Here is a 17,154-nt window from a genome sequence, read left to right as displayed (position 1 = left end):
CGTCAACTTAAGACGCTTTATTTTGGCTGAAGGTTTCAGAACATGGTTGCTTGTTTTAGTTGTCTTCTTGTCTTGGAGGAACAGCCCCTTACTCTGTCATACACACCATGCTATCATGTCTCTCTGGAGTGAAGTTAGACCCTGCTTGCCTCATAGCTGGGAGGAAGCAAAGAAAAAAAGGGAGCAGTCAGGATCCCAATGTTGCCTTCAAAAATGACTACTTCTGGTCACTGGATCCCACTTGGTCAGCAAGTCTTTTAATACATAGGCCTTTGGGGGGGATTCTTACCCAATGCATACCATTTGCAAAAATGACAAACATGAGATGGGGGGGAACAAATACAGGCTTGGGCTGGGTTTATCGCTCAGGGGTGGTGTGAACATGTGGGAAGTCTGGGTTCAATTCTCAGCAGAAGAAAAAGTTGGTAGTGTTTAGTACATTTCAGTAGAGCCCCAATCCTATTCTTCATATTCCCAGACATAACCAAAATTTAAAAAGTGTGTTGGGTACCTACCATGTATTCAAAGTGGTAGACACAGATCTCTTGTTGCACGTACAACGCGTGTATCAGTACACTTTGTACTCATCAAATGATTCTACTCACCAGTATTTACCTTTGAAGCCTTCCCTTAAAACTGAAAAATGAGGCATTAAAATTTGAAAAGTTGAGCAGAGTGGTAGAGATGGCTTAGTCGGTAAAGGGCTTGCCACCAAGCTTGACAGCCTGAGTTGTCCCACACTTCCAATGTGTGAGCAGAAAGAAGCCTATGGAGCATCTGCACGTATGTGCACTCAGACGGACACACACACACACACACACCCCTCGCACACTAAATGTACACACTATAAAGAATGCTTGAGGGCTGGAGAGATGGCTCAGCAATTGAGAGCATTGCTTGCTCTTCCAGAGGTCCTGAGTTCAATTCCCAGCAACCACATGGTGGCTCACAACCATCTGTAATAAGGTCTGGTGCCCTCTTCTGGCCTGCAGGCATACACACAGATAGAATATTGTATACATAACAAATAAATAAATAAGTATTTTTTTAAAAAAAAGCATGCTTGGAAGTCCATCATTATTTTTAACAATGTGCATCTTCGGGCTGGAGAGATGGCTCAGCAGTTAAGAGCATTGCCTGCTCTTCCAAAGGTTCTGAGTTCAATTCCCAGCAACCACATGGTGGCTCACAACCATCTGTAATGAAGTCTGGTGCCCTCTTCTGGCCTGGAGACACACACGCAGATAGAATATTGTATACATTAGAGCTAGTTCCAGAACAGGCTCCAAAGCTACAGAGAAACCCAGTCTCAAAAAAAAAAAAAAAAAAAAAAAAAAAAGGATTGTCTTAAATTCCAGATCCTCTGGCCTCGACCTCCCACGAGCTGGGATTACTGGCGTGCCTCACCATGCCCTGAACCTATAGGCTCTTAAGGCAGACAGGATAAATCAAGAGAATTGGGAACTCCAGCGCGTGTTTGCTCTGCTGGCGCGTGGGCGGGGGTCTGACGATCGTGGCCAGTCAGAAGCTTCCCAGCAGGAAGGGGCGGGAGGCGCGGAAAAGAGCGCGCGGAAGGTCCGGTCTTTGGCGCCTACACACCGCCTCTAACTGTCCGCAATGCCGGTCGCCGGCTCCGAGCTGAAGCTGCAGCCCGCCGCTCAGCAACAGGGCGCGGAGGCACCGGGGCACGGGGAGCTGCAGTATCTGGGTCAGGTGGAGCACATTATGCGCTGCGGTTTCAAGAAGGAGGACCGCACGGGCACCGGCACCTTGTCGGTGTTCGGCATGCAGGCGAGATACAACCTGAGAGGTGACCGCGGCTAGTCCCCACTACCGGGAGGGACTGCGGGAGGACCAGCGGTGGGCTGGGCGCGGGGGCGCGGAGGCGCGGGGCTGGCGGCCGCGGTTAGTCTGACCCTGGCTCAAAGAGTCCTAAGCTCTGCGTTCCCGCCCTAGAGCCTCAAGGTGATAGCTACTGCAGGTAAACCTGGTCCTTAAGGCCTCTTGTTCTTAACCCCCATTAAGTTCCAACTGGTCGTGCGTCTCCGAGGGTCAGGGTAGAAGAAACCTGCCCAAACCTTGCCCTGAGGTCCCGACTTGTGCTCCTCCTCTTACTTCTCCTGCTCCCCTTTGCAACTGTTTTAAAAATTGGCGCGAAAATGGCTTAGGCGGTGTTTAAGCGGCACAGAAAAAAGAACCCAAGCCTGAGGCGGAAACTGCGGGGTTTCCCCAGACAGCCTTGGCTTTTATAGAGCAACTCAGGATGTGTAAGCCTACAGAGTGGCCCCAGGGAAGAAGTGCTCTTTTGGGGTTCCTGGCATCAGACGTCAAGCACAAGACTTTGAGTGAGGGTATACTTAAGCATGTTCTGGAGGTGGGAACTTCAGGAGCTACTGCATGGATTAACCCAGTGCCCAGGGCCTCCTAGATCAGTGAACTCTGATGCCCAGTTTTAGTCCCTTTCCTCTGCTGATACTGTAGACAAGTTATTCTGCTTCTCTAATCTTCATTCAGCTTTCCCATGTAGACTGTAAAGAGGAAAGTATTGCTCTCTGACAAACATAGACTCTGAGCCTTTCCTCTTTACCTTGTCTGTTGATTGAGCTCCTGCCCTGCCCCGTTGTCTCTCTTCTGTTTTGCCTTCGGGTTCGGAGGCTTAAACATTTCTGTTTTCAGATGCTAGGTCAGTTTGCTCCCCAAATGTCTGAAAACGTTTTCAGTTTTTACCAGAGTGATATCGCTCTTCCTGGGGCGTGGTGGACTTGGGTATGAGAGCCTTTAGGTTGTGTCTAGGCCACATTTTGGATGTTGCTGTTAAACCCCAGTGACAGTGATAGTGGCTCTGTAGTGGGTGAGGACTCCTCTTTGCCATATGGATACCTCTGTGTCAATGCAGACCTGTGGTTTCAGTGATTTAGCCCGAAGCTGGGTGGGAGTTCCCAGTTTTCCTGAAACCACTCCGGGTGTGTGTGTGTGTGTGTGTGTGTGTGTGTGTGTGTCTGCCCCCAGGTCGTTTCCCTCCACAGAGAAAGCTGAATGACGGCTCGCTGTATTTTACCACATTTTAACTGTGTTACAACCTATTTTTCAGATGAATTTCCTCTGCTCACAACCAAACGAGTGTTCTGGAAGGGCGTTTTGGAGGAGTTGCTGTGGTTTATCAAGGTAAGGGTGCTGCTGCTTTTGGAAGCTGCCTGTCTTCTCAAATCAAGCCTTAGAAGTCAAACTGTGAGCCAGGCAGTGGTGGCGCACGCCTTTAATCCCAGCACTCCAGAGGCAGAGGCAGGCGGATCAATGTAAGTTCGATGTCAGCCTGGTTTACAGAGCAAGTTCCAGGACAGGCTCCAAAACTACGCAGAGAAACCCTGTCTCGAAAAACCAAGAAAAATAAAAGAGGTAGTAGTAGTCAAAGCTGTAGCTGTCAGCCATTCCCACATCCCTGGCTCATTTTCTAGTGCTGGCTCTAGATGCTTTTCTGTGTCCTTCCAATCCTGCTTTCATCACTGATCTGAGCCCACTGGGAGAATCCTGCCCAGGCCTCTGGCACTTGCCATTCCCATTACCTAGTGCCTTTCCTTCCATATGGAGGATGGTTCTCTCCTCCTTCCAGTCCCACTCAACGCCCTTGACCTTCCTGTCACCTCTGTTTCTCTTTGTAGGAAACACCATCAGCTGACCTAGAACTCAGCCTTCAGCTTTCCCTCTTCTGGGTGGGAGATAAATAAGTGCAATGTCCTGTGAGTTCCCTAAGGTAGAAAATCTGCTTCTCCTCTTTCCTGTTGTATCTCAGGACTAAAATACAGCCAGCCACATGGTAGGTGCTCAGCATTATTGATGGCTGAATTGGTAGATACCAGGGTCAAGTAGGTACCTGGATTATACTGGAGTGGTGTGGTAACAAATGGCAGGAGCCCCAAGTTCCTGCTCTGTATCCTGGTCCAGAAAAAGTGAGGTTCTGTCCAGTGCTGGAAGAGTACTCCTGGAGACAAGATGAGATCTGGGCCATACAATAAGTTCAGCCCCTTCTTTAGAGGCATTGGCTCTAAAGATTAGAGTTCTTGGGATGCTGACTCAGTAGGCAAAGAGGGCCCGCGTTCATCCCGCCCCAGTTGTCACATAAAACATTCTGGGTGTGGAATGGAGAGATGACTCAGTGGTGAAGAGCATTTGTTGCTCATGTTCAGGGTGAGGGTTAGGATTTAGTTCCTAGCACCCATTCAACACAGTTAGTGGCTAACAATCTGTAAGTCCAGTTCAAGCTATCTGACTCCCTCTTCTACTGTCCTTGGGTACTGTGTGCACATGGTGTACAGACACATGCAGGCAACACACACATACACATAACATAGAAATGAAGCTTAAAACATGCTGGGTGTGAGTGCGTGTGTCTGTAACCCCAGTGCTATAATGGGAAGGGAGACACAGGAGGACGTTGGTGATTGCTGGCCACGCTTCTCGCCCAAATAAGCTCTAGCTTTACTCGGAGACCCTGTCTCAGGGAAAGGATAGGAAGAAATAGAGTAGAACAGCCAGGATTCTCTCTGGCTTCCGTGGGCTTGGGTACCCATGCATACACATTTTCCAGATAGCCAGATATGACACATGAACAGACCGCACATGGAGCATTGGACAAGTCCACTTGGAGTATCACACTTCGACATGGAATGTGTTTTATGAAGGAATTCAAAGCTGCAGATGAGGTAGAAATGTTTTAGGAACTTGGAGGTATTTAAAGAATTGAAGGGAAGGCGAGGTGGTGGTGGCGCACGTCTTTAATCCCAGCACTTGGGAGGCAGAGGCAGGCGGATCTCTGTGAGTTCTAGGCCAGCCTGGTCTACAAGAGCTAGTGCCAGGACAGGCTTCAAAGCTACAGAGAAACCCTGTCTCGAAAAACTTAAAAAAAAAAAAAAAAAAAAAAAAAGAATTGAAGGGAGGGCTGGGGAGATGGCTCAGTGGGTGTAAAGCACTTGGCCCCACACAAATCTGACAGCCTGAGCTTGGATCCCTGGAGTCCTCCTAAAAAGCTCTTTGGGCCAGGTGCTGATGCCCACACCTTTAATCCCAGCACTTGGGAAGCAGTTCCAGGACAGCCAGGAATGTTACCCAGAGAAAACAAAAAAGCCCTATGTGGTAGTGCCGTCTAATCCTGGTACTTCTATGGGAGATGGAGACGGAAATCTACTGGAAGCTCACAACTTGCTAGCTTGGGATAGGTATTATAGCAACAGGAACAAGAGAGACACCCAACTCAAATAAGGTAGAAAGTGAGAACCAGCTCCTGTGGGCATGCACCATGGCATGCTTACATGTATGTATACATATACAAAGACTTTGGAAAGTTGAAAGGAATAGAAGAAATGCCTTGAGGAAATTTCTAATAGGGTAAGACCGTTCTATACTCCCTCAGAAGCCTGCCAGGACCAGCCTGCTTAAAGCTAGGCTGCATGTGGATAGTGTGCCGTGGGAGGGGATGAGTAACACAGAATCCTCCTGTGTGCCTATTCTATTCTCAATCTTTCAGGGATCCACAAATGCTAAAGAACTGTCCTCCAAAGGAGTGAGAATCTGGGATGCCAATGGGTCCCGAGATTTTCTGGACAGCCTGGGATTCTCTGCACGACAGGAAGGGGACCTGGGCCCAGTTTATGGTTTCCAGTGGAGACATTTTGGCGCAGACTACAAAGATATGGAATCAGGTGAGGAGATATCATAGCCTCAGGTTTTGTGCTTCCTCAAAGATCCATCATAGATGTGGGAGATAAGTCCACATCGTGGGAGTTTGTAAGTAACTGATTTCTGAGAAGCTGTGCTGGGTAATAGTGGAGAAGCCACGGCAAAATGTCACAAAGGCCAAATCATACTCGTGGTGCCTAGCATTTACTGGGCATTATCGGATGCTTGGAACTTTCTCTACCTGTGTCATTGGCCAGTGGTGGGAGATTTGGTCTGTCCTGACCGTGTTAGGGTTTAGGATAGAAGGAGGTTCCTCCGGGATGAGGTGCAGGAGTTACCCATGATGAACATTCCCCTTTGCAATGCTGAAGCACTTGCAAACTTGTGTGTCTCCGTACCGTTCACCCTTCCCTTCCTGCTCTGTGGGGACAGAGGTTAAGAAAATTCCTCATGTAGTGACTGGCATCTCCTCTTTCTGGGTACTGTTTGAGTGTCACAGAGACCAGCCTCCCTAGGCCAGGTTCTAAAGGTTAAAATGTCTCACTAGTGTATGTGTATGTATGCTCATGTGTGCAGGAAGTAATAAATTACTGGCTGAGCAGACACCAGCAGCCTGGACAGTATGCTTTTCTTTTCAAGGGTCTCTTCAGCTCCTTCTAGCCAGTGGGAAGAATTTGGGCTTTGTAGTGGTCTGAATAAGAAAGCCCCCATGCTCAAGTAAGCCCCTGTGTTTGAATGCTTAGGAGTGGTGTCATTTGAAAGGATTAAGACTACGGCCTTGTTGGAGGAAGTGTCTCACTGGGGATGGGCTTTTAGGTTTTGGAAGCCAATGCCTCTTATCCTGCTGCCTGTAGTTCTGGAAGTAGAACTCTCAGCTGCTTCTCCAGCACCATGTCTGCCTGGATACTGCTATGCTTCTCACCATGCTGACAATTGACTAAACCTCTGAAACTATAAGCAAGCCCCAATACACTCTTTCTTTTATAAGAGTTGTCATGGTCATGGTGTCTCTTCACAGCGATAGAATACTAAGACAGGCCTAGCGCCCAAATTCTTCAGTTGTGTTTGCCTGCAATCAAGATGTTTTCAACGCTGGTGATGTTTGGAAGTTGTGGACGTCTTTGTGGACTAAATTGGTAAATTGGTAAAGGCAGAAAGAAGAGAAGAGGTTGCTGGGCTTGGAGTGTATTGTGATAGTGTCAGTGAGCATAGAGTTACTTGAGAAGTTCTGCAACAGAATAGTGTGATGCTGCATGGAGTGTGAATGGCTCAGCAGCCAAAGTCCCTGCTTCCAAGCTTGGAGACCTGTGTTTGATCCTCAGGAACCCATGTGGTAAGAGAGAATCTGTTCCCACAGCTTCTTAGGCTACACGTGCCATAGCATAGGCCACACATAACATAGTAAAAATGTAAAAAGCAGTTTTAATGTAAATTTAATGTGTGTGCTTACTTTATCTTATTCATTTGGAGTCAGAATCTCACCATAAGAGCTTGGCTAGCCTGGAACTAATTATGAGAGACAAGGCTGCCCTTGAACTGTCAGCCTCTGCCCTCCCCAAGTGCTGGGATTTGTCTTGAGGGGGTGGGTGGCTAGGTCTTCTGAGCCATAGCTGGCCTTCAACTCCTCATCCTCCTGTCTCTACCTTTCACCTGGTAAAATTATAGGAATGAGCCATCATGGTCATTCACCTGACCATTTTTTGTTTGGTTGTTTTTGGTTATTTTGTTTGTTTTATTACGTTGTTTCTATGTGTAGCCCTGATGATCCTAGAACTCTCTCTCTATAGACAAGCCTGGCCTCAGACTCACAGAGATCCTCCTGCTTCTGTCTCCTGAGTGCTGGGATTAAAGGTATAAACCACAACTCCTAGCTAATTGTCTTATTTTTATTCGTTTATTTATTCTGGTTTTTGAAGCTGTCCTGAAACTAGCTCTTGTAGATTTAAATGTTTTTTAATGCAGATAATTTTCCTGTTCTTTCTCCCTTTCTCCCCTACAAGAAATAATTACAATTCGTTCTGAAATTTATCAGATTTTTTTTTAACACAGATTACAAAGTCACCACCACAGTCTAGCTGTAGAGCATTTCCTCAAGTCTTTAATATTGCCTTCTTGGAGCTGGGCTTTTGGGAACGCCTCCCTCAGAGAACCAACTCTGCCAGAACACTGACTGACTAACCTTGGTAAAAGTACATCCGGAGGAGAGTCTATGGAGTTCTGGTCTTTGTTAATAAATCACCTCTCAGCTTCCACACCTCAGCAGGGGGCAGGGGATTAAAGGCCAAGGACGAGAACTGGAAAAAGTACAAGATCATAATCTTATTACAGTTTGTCTGGGAGTTGTAAGTCAGTGGTGTGCTTAGTGATAAATTGTCTCGTCCTTTTAGTGGAAGTGTGGGTAGGACAGTGCCTAAGCCCTAGAAAGTTCTCTATAGTTTGTCATTTGACTGTCTATGACAAGCTGTTTTCAGTTTTAAGATCCAGTGTCCTGAGGGACAATAACAGATTGTGTTGGTGAAGTGTGACCGTGGTGCTTGTTAGATAGAGAAACTATATCACATGGGAACGTGGGGAAAAATCTAAAACTGCTGGGATTGGATCTGATTAGTATAGTTTTTTGTTACCATGCCAGAATATCTACAGCTAACTAGCTTGGAAGAAAAGAGGCTTATTTAGAGCAAAGGTTTCTTAAACTTTTTTTCACTGTGACTTTTTTTGCCCAAGAAATTTTTTATGTAGCCCGAGGTATACAAGTACACAAACCAAATATTTATTGCTTATAAATCATTAAAAATTTACCCTGTGATAATTCTTTGTCGTACATGTAATTTTAGCATTTATTAATAAATAATACACTTATTATTTATTAACGATGAAAAGAAATTTTACACATTAATGAGATGGGGTGTGCTTATCAATTTTAACATAAAGAATGAAGTCTTGTCGGAAAGTAGGTTGTAGGGCATTTTCAGAGTTTATTGATAGTTTGATTCCAGACTTGTCAGTGATGAGAGCTGTGCACACAGAAACGTGTAGTACAAAATGACAGAAGCACATTTGCCATCTCAGAAACTGCCGGCATTTCTGTTTTCATTGCAAGCCAGAGTTCATTGAATGATGTTTTTATGAAACCAAAGTCCATTTGAAAACCAAAGATTCTACCGTAATAGAATCCAGAGACACGCTGATTTGGGCTGGTGAGACCGCCCGTGGCTGAAAGCATTCGCTACCCAAGGCTTAACGACTTGAGTCCACTCTCGAGAATGCTGAGTGCAATGAGAAAATTCCCGAAGGTTGTCCTCTGACCTCCCTGTGTGCACTGGCACGTCCACTCCTACTCACACACATCAGACACACACAGAAAATAATACTAGTTTAAAAATTAAGAACAACCCTCCCATCCAACGAAACCAAAGATAGACTAACTTGAATATATGCCAAAGAATGAGAGTTAATGTTAGCAGCCCTGGTTTTTCATAATTAGATCGTTATGATTCTACAAAAGCAGCAAGCTGTATGTACAGTAACATGCCACAGTTATCATATTCAGTTGTTTTAATACAAGCTGAAGTGTTTCAGGCGGCATTTGTTGGTGCTTCGTGTTATACCAGCGTGTCCGGTGAAAAGCGTGTCTGGATTCAGAACCGTGTCTGCAGTGAATGGCCACACGCCGTACTGGGGAGCTCTCTCAGCCACCTCAGCTCCTTTACGCGTTTAAATTTGGATTCGTTTTTGCATGTTGTATGTTTAGTTTTTCACAGCCCCACATTCAATTACCCAGTAGATAAGGAAACTTAGATCTCAGTCCTGGTGGTTCGGTGCCCACATTTTGATGATAGTCACACCAGGTGACACAGTATTAGGTGTGAAAGGTGAGAAGTGTGTCTCCTTTGGTTCCTTGTGACGCCACCAGGATTCCCCCATGGAACTCCACCCTGATGACTTTCTCATCCTAATCACCTCTTTTTAAGATTTATTTATTTATTTATTACATATACAGTGTTCTGCCTGCATGTATACCTGCAGGCCAGAAGAGGGCACCAGATCTCATTACAGACTGATGTAAGCTACCATGTGGTTGCTGGGAATTGAACTCAGGACTTCTGGAAGAGCAGCCAGTGTTCTTAACCACTGAGCCATCTCTCCAGCCCCCTGATCACCTCTTAAAGACTCTGTAATTGATTTAAATTTCTACCCAAAAATGAGAATTACGTTTCAACTCATGAACCTTTGAGTGACACATTCAAACACAGCCAAACAGCAGTTAGCAACAGGGGCAGTATTAAGGGGAGGGAGTGACATTGTAACAGAATAAATATTGTGTAGAAAAGAACTTAGATTTTAGTGTAAGGACATTGAGCTTAACCCAGCAAGATCTGAGAAATACTTAGAATTGCTGGGTATATTAGAACTATGGGTGGGGGCATTGAGTGGATGCTGTCAGGGTCATCACATGAGAGGCTGTGACCGATGTGACGTAAATGCGCATGTGCTCTCCTGACAATTCTGCAGATTACTCGGGTCAAGGAGTAGACCAGCTGCAAAAAGTGATTGACACCATCAAAACCAGCCCTGATGACAGAAGAATCATCATGTGTGCCTGGAACCCAAAAGGTAGACAGCATCCCAACCATCTTCCTTTGGCTAAACTGGCCAGTTAGCCAAAGGGAGCAAGGTGGCCGGAGGCACTGCGGGTCACTGGAACTGTCTCCAGTCACGTGGTTGATCAACACAGTCACACTTTGCTCTGTTTCTACCTTCATTAGACCCACACGATCTTTATGCATTTACATTAAAGGAGCATAAAATTGCCTGTAAAACGCACCTATGGTTTTATCTTTTTCATTTGGAGCACACAAAGTTTCGGGTGTTAACTTGAAAGTAGAGTATAAAACTCTACCAGGGTATAGTGAGTATCCAGGAAGGAACGTTTCATATTTCTAATAGATACTTAACCAGAAAGATGTGCCCCAGATTCCAGTTTCCTGTGGCCTTTGCAAAAAGAATAATTTCCTTTTATTTGGTGCCATCAACAGCAGCCCAAATTCTTAATTTTAGCTCAGCTGGATGAGCATTGCTTCAGCATAAATGTACACTTGCTGATTCCTTATGCACCTCTGCTGCAGGGCTGGGAAAATGGTCTGACTTTGACAGAATGGGAAAGTGAATTGTATGTATCTGTAACTTCATGGCTTCTTTCGTGCTTGGCTTGTTTTGTATTTTACCTTTTTTATAGCTGTGTTCTTCTCTAAAACCCCTCCTTCTTTTACTTTTGACCCCCTCAGATCTTCCCCTGATGGCACTGCCTCCTTGCCATGCCCTCTGTCAATTCTATGTAGCGAATGGGGAGCTGTCTTGCCAGCTCTACCAGAGGTCGGGAGATATGGGCCTGGGCGTGCCCTTCAACATTGCCAGCTATGCCCTGCTTACATACATGATTGCACACATCACAGGCCTAAAGGTGAGCTGCTTTCAGAAGACGTGGTTATAGCCAATGGAATAAACTAACTCATAGCAGGGAATTCAGTCTGATTAGTATTAAAATTTTATGCATGTAAATAAAACATGTACTGGCTCACCTTATAACCCTCCTTGGAGCTTTCTGGTACCTTGTTGCCTAAGGAAACTAACATTCATATGGGTAGCTTGTTTGTTTGTTTGTTTTGTTTTGTTTTTGTTTTTGAGACATGGTCTCATTCTCTAGTCCAGACTAGCCTTGGACCTACAGTGATCCTCCTGTCTCAGTGTCAGAACACAGTCCAAGAATGGAGCCTTGAGAACTTGCAGTGCGTGTGAGAAAACAAGAGTCTTGTGACTTCAGTTTCTTCAATACAAACTTGTTCTTGGACTGTAGTTTCATGCTCCTCCCAGGTGTAGCAGATAGGAGTGAGTTTATTTCAGCTGTTGTTATTCATGTGTCTCAGTGGAAAAACATGTTTTTGCCATGTGTTTCTGGTCTTTGTGATTGTATAGTTTACTCACGGGACTCTTAACCCTCAGAGTATAAATTGTATGATGCTCTGAATAAAGTTGACTTTTGCATAAGACTTTAGGTCCCACTCTCCCCGGGTTCACGATGCCAATTCTCAGCCTTCCAACTACTGGGACTATGTGTGTAAGCCATCATGCACAACCTAAAAACCTAAAAAATTAACTTTTCTCAAAAACAGCACTGGAAAAGTTACTTTTGTGGAAAGCTTTGAACTGTATGCGTACCCTGTAGAATGTACTATTGTGTGTGTGCACATGGGGGTCCACATTTTCCACAGTCTGTGCATAGACGAGAGCACAGTCTGCGTGAGTCCTTTCTCTTCTTCTGTGTGGCTTCCAGGAATCAAGCTCAAGTTGTCAGGCTTGGCAAGGGCCGTTACCCATGGAGCCGTCTCACAGCCCTAGTCTGTTTTAACATGTGTTCTTAAAGAATTTAGACGAAAATATTGACTGCTGTTTTCTCTCCTGTGGATCATTTTTAGCCAGGGGATTTTGTCCACACCTTGGGAGATGCACATATTTACCTGAATCATATCGAGCCCCTGAAAATTCAGGTAAGAAATATACCTGTTACATTTCTTTTTGAGCTTGGTTCCTTCTCTTGACAAAAGATTGGGTGCAGGGCATCCTTTGTATCACAGGCACTCTGGTTGATGCTGTCTTATATTGAAGTGCTCCAAATGCAGGGCTTTTAATAAGGGAGATGAGCGGAAATGAGGCCATCATCGGCCTTAGCAACCACAAACACAGGACACGGAAGCATCAGTACCAGAGAAAAGAGCCAGGAGATACGCATTTTACCTCATAATTTTACTTGAAGAGCTGAAAAATAAATGTTTGACTTTAGTTTTATGCTTAAGTACTAAACTTTAAAAAGTCTGTCTTTTTAAATTCCTTTCAAATTCCTATAATACAGCAGCCAACAAATGAGTTGAAATGGTAGTAAATATATGAGTGTCCATGTTTTGTGAACATTAAGGAAAAAAGTTAGACTCAGAAAAGTCAAGAATTGTGTCCCTATGTTGAATGTATTTCTCAGGAGTTATCTGGTGGGTTCAGCCCGTAATCACAGCTACTTAGGCTGGAGCAGGAACATTCCAAGTTCAAGGCTTGCCTGGGCTACAGAGTGGGTTCAACATAAGCCTAGACATAACCTTGACTAAGACCCTGTCTCAGAATAAAAAGGTAAACAAAGCTGGACCATAGCTGATGGCAGATTACTAATATAGCTCTCCTGAGGCCTTAGGCGCAATCCCTAATCTTGCAGAAAGAAAAGACAGTCCTGTAGCACTGCTGTAAAGAAGTACTTTGTGATAAAATACTGTGTTGTTTCAAAAGGAGACACGGGAACAGATAAAAAGTAAAACCATGATTTTATTTTTAGCTTCAGCGAGAGCCAAGACCTTTCCCAAAGCTCAAAATTCTTCGAAAAGTTGAGACAATTGATGATTTCAGAGTTGAAGACTTTCAGATTGAAGGTTATAATCCACATCCAGCGATTAAGATGGAAATGGCCGTTTAGAGCTTTTTCAAAGCTGCTGTGAACATCACCATACTAGGGTTTGAGCCTGATGCCCAAGGTAAAATACAGTTTCTCTCTAAAGGGAAATAAACTAGATGGAAACTCTGATAGTGATGTGTCTATCTGTAAGTACCTCAATGTCTAAATATATTACTGGCATTTAGACGGCCTTTCCTTTAGTGTCCACTGAGGTACAAACAAGCAGATATTTCTGTATGTCTATATGAAGAAGTCCTCTAAACTTGAACTGTGTTACATGTTTACTTATAAATATTTTATATGCTGTAGTAATAAAGAACTGTTTTGCATTTGTCAGTTGAAACTTTTAAAATTAGTTTTTATTGAGTGTGTGTGTTTGTGTGTGTGCGCGTGCATTTAGGTCGGAGCACAACTTGAGTAAGTTTGGTTAGACTTGGTGACAAGCTCAAGTTTCTGACTAAAATAGATTGACCCAAAAACTCTGAGTCTTCCTACGCTTGTTGTTGGGACAGGGGCTCATGATCCCAGGCCTCAGACACACTCTGTAGCTGAGGATGACCTTATTCCTCATCCTCTTGATTCTGCCTCCTAGTACTGGATTGTAGGCATGGATTGGAGATTGAACCCAGAATTTCATGTATGCTAGGCAAGTTTCCACCAAGTTAGCCACATCCCCAGCCCTCTTGGTTTTTGTTTGTTTGGTCTTATTCTACCTTGGCTGGCCTGGAATTCACTGCGTAGCCTAGGCCTGCTAGTTAAATTCTATTGAGTAAGATAGATTAAAATTTTTCCTCCCACTTGTCCACAGTGTACTTCAGTATAGTTACATTTAATATGAAAATATAATGGCCAGTTGATTGTTACAGTCTGCAGTTGCTCAGAGATTCACCAGACTGTCTTATTTTGGGTTTGTATTGCTATGAAGAGAAACCATGACAGTGGCAACTCTTATAAAGGAAAAGGGGTAGCTTGCTTATAGCTCAGAGGTTCAGTCCATTATCATCATGGTGGGGCATGGTGGCATGCAGGCAGACATGGTGCTGTCCCTGTAGCTGAGAGCCCTACATCTTGCAGGCAACAGGAAGTAGTCTGTGACACTAGGAGTAGTCTGAGCATAGACCTCAAAGCCTGCGCCCAAGTGACACACTCCCTCCAACAAGGATACAACTACTCCAGCAAAGCCGCACCCATTAGTGTCGCTCCTTTGGGGGCTGTTTTCTTTCAAACCACTGCAGTGACCATGAATAAATAATAAGATGCTTTTAATTTCTGGGACCAGGTCTGCTCCTGGGAGTGCTCCCAAGATGCAGCGTCTAGCCATATCAGCCTGGGACTTGTAACGACAAAACCTACAAGATTCATGTATCCTGACTAAATGTAGGCAGGGTCTAATTTTTTAACATAAATGTCTTGCAGTTGTCCTAGTCATCTTTTTGAGCAGAGTAAGCAAGTTTGATTACAAAAGCAAAAATCACTGTCTTATCTTGCTAGGACAACAGATTTAACAGGATCAGACAGTTTAAAAATCTTCAACATCTGATTTTAAAAAAATGTGTTGGGTGGGAGGAGTGGCCTGACATCCTGTACAAGTTAGGAGTTTGCATGCTAGGGACAGATAGATAGATAGATAGATAGATACATACATACATACAGAGGAAGGAAGGAAGAGAGAGAGAGAAAGAGAGATCTTAAGCACAGTAATTAAACCTTTAATGTTAACCATCAGAAGGTTGTAAATCACATTTTAAGGTTTTGTTTGTTGGGAGTCATGGTGTTGGTATGAGGTTTTGTCTCTGTGTTGGGAGTAGTGGTGGTGGTCTGGGGACATGTCTCACGTGACCCTAGCTGGCCTGGAGCTTAGTTTGTACCTGAGGCTAGCCTCGAACTGTGGCCCAGCTCTAGCTTCAGCTTCCTGCATTGAGTTCCCATGCCTGGCTAAAACAGTTTTTAAGAGTTATGAAAGTATGGATAAATACCATTTGTCCCCATTAATTTTTGGGGGGGGGGGTTGAATTTCCTAAAATGCTTAGACTAGTAATAGAAGGGATGCTAAACCATTTCAGGACAAATGAGTGGATCCTTTTTGTTGCTTTACCAAATCCCTCACAGTGATGCAGAACAAGCTTTATTCTAATTTATGACAAGTGTTAGAATACGAATTATTACAAAACATCATGAAACATTGCTTATTTTCAAATTGTAGCTTAAGATCCAGCACTAGATAGAGATTAGCCATCTTCCTGGGCTTTAGGTTAGGTACATTTGCTTTGGATGCTCACCTTCCTAGACCTGGATGGAGGGGGGAGGACCTTGGACTTTCCACAGGGCAGGGAACCCTGACTGCTCTTCGGACTGGAGAGGGAGAGGAGTGGGAGGAGGGGGAGGGAAATGGGAGGAGGCGGAAATTTTTTTTTCAATAAAAAAAAAAAAATAATAAAAGAATCCTGACTTGTTGACCTTCAGCCTTGATGACTGCTGATTCCCAAGGGGAGTACCACCTCAAGCTAGATTTGATTTTTTCTTCTACATTTATAAATCTCCAGGATTTTAAGTATTTCCAAAAATGTCTAAAAAATTGTTATGTGTTAGGGCTTAACACATAAACCTTGAGCAAGGAGGAGTTTCTTCCCGACTTGTTTCTCCATCTGGGCATTGGTGTTTCTTTACAGATTTCCTCCTTCGTTTCTGCTGAGTAGCCTGCATCTTATCAAAGACAACAGAGTGGGCTATGTGAACACTGGTTTCTACTGCTGCTAGAAATGCGTTTAAATCCAATCCAGAGGTAATTCAGTATTTAAGAAATTATGTTTGGGTGCTGGAGAGATGGCTCAGCAGTTAAGAGTCCTTGCTGCTCTTCTAAAAGTCAGTGTGATTCCTAACACCCGTCTTAAGGGACTCACAACTTCTGTAATTCCAGTCCAGGGGATTCACTCATTTGACCTCCCAGGGTGCCTACAGTCATGTGCACGTACCGCACACACAGACTTGCCATTAAAAATAAAGCTTTAAAATGAAAGAGTTTTTGTTGTTGTTTTTAAAGATGGGGCCGCACTATTGACTAGTTACCAAGATTGTTAGTGAAGCTTTGGTACCTTAAATCTGTTGGTGAAAATGAGCCATAATCTGGACAGAATCAGGATAAATGTTCCAGGTCACGAAACTGTAGTCAAAACCTTTTCAGTCACTAAAGTGCAGATGTGTTTTGGGAGTTCAGCAACTGCGGAAATATGATCATAGTTATGTGTCTTAGGATTTCCACTGCCGTGAGAAAACTGACCAAAAAGCACCCCGGGGACAAAATGATATATTTCAGCTTAAATCTCTCAGGTCACACGTCAACACCAAGGGAAATCAGGACAGGGACTCAAGAGGGCAGAATCTAAGGAAGGAACTGAGGCAGAAACCACTGAGAAATGCTATTTACTGCCTTGTTCCTCGTGGCTCGCCAGTCTACCTTATATCATCTAGCCCCGTACCTGCCCAGGGGTGGCACTGTCCCTAGGGAGCTGGGCTCACCCATACCACAGTCTTGTCTGCAGACAGTCTTGATTTTTTTTCCTCAATTGAGGTTCTGTCTTCCAAAATGACTCTAGCTTGTGTCAAATTGTCATAACTAGTTGCACAGTGACCTAAATTCAGGACTTAGGATTTGATAGTCATTACTAGAACGTCATCTGTTTCTAGGTATTGAAAATCAATTCTTGAAGACTCAAAGCTTTGTGGTCCCTGTTCAAGGGCACAGTGGCTACTGGCAGAATGTCTACAACGTGTCCTGTGCCTCAAGTTACCTTGGGAGGCTGCACTAGCACCTGGGCATTCATAAAAGAAAAAAGGGAGAAGCCCCAATTACCTACTGCTTGATGAGTGGGTAAACAAAGGGTGGTGTGGTAATATAGTGGTCTAGTTTCTAGCCATGGCTAGGGGTAGAGATCTGATATGTCCTATAACATGAATAAGTATCACAAACATTAAGCTCAGTTGAAAGTAGC

At 44.3% G+C, this 17,154-nt stretch overlaps 1 protein-coding gene across 3 annotated transcripts; it reads left to right on the top strand.

Moving 5' to 3' along the window:
* Positions 1-1,588: 1,588 nt before the first annotated feature.
* On the top strand, positions 1,589-16,168 carry LOC121457829 (thymidylate synthase). Of its 3 annotated transcripts, XR_005975787.1 has the most exons (8): positions 1,589-1,810; positions 3,092-3,165; positions 5,522-5,696; positions 10,186-10,287; positions 10,959-11,134; positions 12,147-12,218; positions 13,049-13,244; positions 15,835-16,168. XR_005975787.1 is itself a non-coding variant. In XM_041666858.1 (7 exons), exons 1-7 carry the CDS (start codon positions 1,618-1,620, stop codon positions 13,184-13,186), a joined length of 930 nt encoding a protein of 309 aa, XP_041522792.1. In that variant the 5' UTR covers positions 1,589-1,617; the 3' UTR covers positions 13,187-13,412. The 3 variants fall into 3 exon arrangements, 2 of the variants coding, with proteins under 2 accessions (XP_041522792.1, XP_041522793.1); XM_041666858.1 differs by lacking the exon at positions 15,835-16,168 and having other exon boundaries at positions 13,049-13,412; XM_041666859.1 differs by lacking the exons at positions 10,186-10,287; positions 15,835-16,168 and having other exon boundaries at positions 13,049-13,412.
* The last annotated feature ends 986 nt before the right edge of the window (positions 16,169-17,154 follow it).

Source organism: Microtus oregoni, unplaced genomic scaffold, assembly GCF_018167655.1.
Source record: "Microtus oregoni isolate MIOR12 unplaced genomic scaffold, Mior012 000016F_ref0000370, whole genome shotgun sequence".
In the NCBI taxonomy this organism is placed as follows: domain Eukaryota; kingdom Metazoa; phylum Chordata; class Mammalia; order Rodentia; family Cricetidae; genus Microtus; species Microtus oregoni.
The sequence above is the reverse complement of the archived record's forward strand: the minus strand, read 5'-3'. Positions and strand labels throughout refer to the sequence as shown.